The sequence below is a fragment of the Nicotiana tabacum genome, chromosome 10 (assembly GCF_000715075.1).
Source record: "Nicotiana tabacum cultivar K326 chromosome 10, ASM71507v2, whole genome shotgun sequence".
Lineage (NCBI taxonomy): Eukaryota > Viridiplantae > Streptophyta > Magnoliopsida > Solanales > Solanaceae > Nicotiana > Nicotiana tabacum.
The window spans coordinates 37,992,966-37,996,719 of record NC_134089.1 but is presented as its reverse complement, the minus strand read 5'-3'; the positions used below and the strand labels follow the sequence as shown (position 1 = coordinate 37,996,719).

At 34.2% G+C, this 3,754-nt stretch overlaps 1 protein-coding gene across 1 annotated transcript; it reads right to left on the bottom strand.

Moving 5' to 3' along the window:
• Nucleotides 1–493: 493 nt before the first annotated feature.
• On the bottom strand, nucleotides 494–3,474 carry LOC107789719 (protein trichome birefringence-like 3). The gene is made up of 6 exons (XM_016611578.2): nucleotides 3,167–3,474; nucleotides 2,829–3,066; nucleotides 2,269–2,440; nucleotides 1,500–1,699; nucleotides 1,260–1,418; nucleotides 494–1,053 (listed from the first exon to the last, which is right to left on the bottom strand). Exons 1-6 carry the CDS (start codon nucleotides 3,348–3,350, stop codon nucleotides 720–722), a joined length of 1,287 nt encoding a protein of 428 aa, XP_016467064.1. The 5' UTR covers nucleotides 3,351–3,474; the 3' UTR covers nucleotides 494–719.
• Nucleotides 3,475–3,754: the final 280 nt, after the last annotated feature.

Sequence of the window (3,754 nt, the reverse complement as noted above, 5' to 3'; positions counted from 1 at the left end):
ATGGGTTAGATAAGAGTATATAGAGCAGGTAATTTTTGATTCAACGGTTTCATTTGTCTACCTATACAGAACTGTCTAATATATCTCTATAGTCTCCCGTCTCACACACTCTCTTTCTCTATTGCGAAAATTTCCTTTGGAATTGTTAGTGAATCCTATTTCCTATAGGAGCAGTTGACAATTGAATTCGAGTTTGACCATCACCTTTGTATTCGCAATAGTGCAAAAAGAAAGCTCAGCTCCAAGTTGTTCGAGAATAGTGACATTGAGTTTTCGATCCATTAGACTTAGGATTAATCAGATCAGATGTATAAGAGATTGAAGTTGCAGTGTCGTAGTAGTGGTATTCACCTTGCGTCCCTTGAAGACATCTTTTTCCTTATATACAGATTCACCTTAAAGGGCGGCTCGGTGCACAAAGTATCCTACGTTCACGCAGGATCCGGGGACAGGTTGTATCACTCCCAGGAAGTTGAAAATTAAAAAGAAAAAATGGAAGAAAGAAACTTAAAAGTTGAGTTTGATGGCTATAGTTTCAATAAAGGTAGTCGTGGAAACTCAGAAATTACAATTTCACACATGGTGTAAATTTCATTTACTTTACCATATTGATTCAATGTACTTACAAGAATATTCAAACAATTTTGCAACTGAAAGGAGAAAACAAATTATGCTTTAATTTTTTTACATTTTTTCTTTTGTCTCCTGATATTAGTGGGCTACAAATATGCAAAAAGCATTCTATTCCAAGTGTCAGGAACTCCAGGCAAACACCAATGTATACAATCTGCAAAATTCAATGGATCTGCTTTCTGTTTATCAGTTAACAATTTGCCTCCTAATTCACCATAAACTGATGCATGTCCATCAATTCTGTGCTCGGATAATTGTGTTATGTTAAGAACAGTAACATGAACTTTCATTCTCCCTATTACACCAGCCACTGCCTTCATCATCTCGATGTTCGAACCGACTCCCCAATGCCCCTTCTTCATCACCGGTCTTGTCTCGTTGAAACACTTTATACCTTTCATGTTACCCCAATCTTCATTTCTGCAAAATTTACACATGTTTTAGAATAATGCTACTGTGAGTTTTGAGGTCAAACAAGTTGTAATTTAACACGTTATAGTTGCTTGTCTGCTTTATTTTTTAAGGTAACGACTTCCACTTATCAGGGATAGTTACATTTTCTTATCTTTATCGTACTATCAGTATATAGAAGTTAAACTCTTTCAATAAATACTTGAGCAACGTACCTTTGGTGCGTAGGGGACATGGCAGTAAAGAACACCCTTGTTTTGTTAGTATCAATGGTTGAATCAATCCAATTTGCCCATGTTCTCAATGCCAGCTTGTAAGATATTGCTGTATCAAATTCTTCATATCCTTCTTCTCCATTTGCAAATTCTCCCCATCTGCATTTATTCAAACATTTCTAAACAACATCAACTAGAAAAAATTCTTTTGTTTTGAACTTTTGAATAGTATATACTTACAGTGCCTTGGCCTTAAGGCCACTCATCCACCAAACATAAGTGTTGAAAACAAGGATATCTACTCCTAACCACTGTTTGGCGCGTTCACTGATTGAATCCACTTTGATTATTCTCTGCTTTGGATCGACTTTTATGTGAATATCTGTATTAGACTCCACCAAGAATGGTGCCCAGTAGAACTCAATTGTGGCATTATATTCCTGAAGAATGTGAGGACAAGTTTAGCTGCAGATTATGAAATTTAAATAAAATCTAAAAATTTGAGCATATTTTTGAAGTAATTTTAATTCTCTGCACGTAACATTTTAGATTTTTCTTTTACTCTATAAGGTTAAGCTGACCTGCTATAGTAGATAACTTTTCTAGCAATTCTAATATGGTAACATCAAAAATATTGTAATGACATGTTACAACTTGTTAAAGTTCATTGATGTGTAAAAGTTAGTGTATATAATTCTTGGAAAAGCTGCAAAATTTCGAAAATTAACAAAAACCTAATTTTGAGCAAATTCTTGAAGTAATTTAAGTTCTACATATTGAGAATGTATACGGAACCCTCCCCATACCCCCACTCGTAGGAATTCACTGAGTTTATTGTTGTTGTTTTTTATACTGAGAATGTATAGATTTTTATAACTAGTCATAGTATATGGAAAATAGAGTAATAACATGTTATAGCTGGTTAAATTACAATTCTTCACATTATTAGTGTATACGACTCGTTAATCTCGAAAAAGCATAGATTTTTCTTGACTTGAAGATTGATTACCTTAGCTGTGAAGGCAGAGTGAACACGACCTTGTTTCATAGACTTCTGTCCTTCTGGGATCACAGATTGAACCAAACACACAAAAGATTCCCACATATTTCTTTGTATTGAGTCTCCTACAAACATTATCCTCTTTCCTTGAATTTTTCTCAGGGCAATCTTAGGATCAAACCTGAATATATTGTCAAGAATTTAGTTTAACATGTTCTATATCAAAAATTGAGATAGCAAGTAATGACGAGTTCATAACTCAAATGGTCACTCAACTATCCCAAATTATCTTCTAAAGTTACTTTTCTTTGGTTTGTAACAACAAAGTCACTAAACTATGACTATTGCACTCAGAATGTCACTCAACTAAATTTTCCAAATTTCGGACTGCCAAATACTTATTTTACACTCAGAATGTCTATTGCACTTAGTGTAACATGTTCTGTATCAAAAGTTGAGATAGCAAGTAATGACATTGACAGTACTATATAGTATTTGTTTCATTTGCATGGAAACTTCCATGTACAAACAGAGGATTGAGAATGACATTTTCAAGAAAACTTGCTAACCTTGGCAAGATGCAGTCATCAGGCTGCCATTCCCAGTGAAGATAATCCGAATCGTTTCGACCATTCTTAGTACAAGAATATTGTCTGTCAACATATGGACAAGTTCTATCTGTGTACAATGGCTTAATCGAAGTGTTAAACACCCATTTTCCATTATTCAGGCTGCATTCCTCGGGATCAAACTCGAACCTATCGTCCGTTGGATTATCTAGTGGACTGCTCTTCAATTCTCGATCACCTATTAAGCCAAGGAAAATGAAATTTTAACATGACAAGAGAAAAATAAGATCAAGATAGTGCATTTTAGATCGAAAAAAATAAAGAAGCTGCAGGTGCACCTGTATGATGTTTTTTAAACTTTGCAACATTTCGTCTAGGACAAGATTTAACCCCAAAAAGAGAGCCAGAAGAGAAAGTGCTAATCCTTTCAGTGTACAATAAAGCAATAAATGCTAATGTACAGAAAATTCCTGTAATTACAGGCAAAGATAGCTTTCCTCTAGCATATTTTGGCCATCCCATATTGAAAAGTGTGTGGATATGGGCTGACAATGGAAAGTAGAAGGAAAAAACTTAATTGAGAAAATAAAGCAAAAGCTATTTACTTTAACAAGGCTTAATGTAATAAAGTGCACAGAATGATGAGACATGAAATAACTTTTTGGTAGACTTCTGTTTTAATAGGTTTTGAGTAAGAGTGAAGTTTAAGTCATGTATGGTTGGACATTATATTTTTAATAGTAAGTTGGCAAAAGACCCAATATTTTGTGCTTTATTACGAGTCATGTGTGTGTTAAAATAATTCTAGTAATGAAAAAACTATTATAATAAAAGTACACCCACTGCTGTGTAACTTTCAGACAGAACCAACTTTGAGTGATCAGTAGGTGGGGAAAGGTTTTGTTGTAGTAATGTCAATTTTTAGA

Bases quoted from the DNA above. Each gene is read 5' to 3' on its own strand.
- LOC107789719 (XM_016611578.2), bottom strand. From the start codon at position 3,350: ATGGGATGGCCAAAATATGCTAGAGGAAAGCTATCTTTGCCTGTAATT. The intron at 2,441-2,828 runs GTTAGCAAGTTT...CAATATATTCAG, and splicing joins GATGACTGCATCTTGCCAAG to GTTTGATCCTAAGATTGCCC. The intron at 1,419-1,499 runs GTAAGTATATAC...GAATAAATGCAG, and splicing joins GGCCTTAAGGCCAAGGCACT to ATGGGGAGAATTTGCAAATG.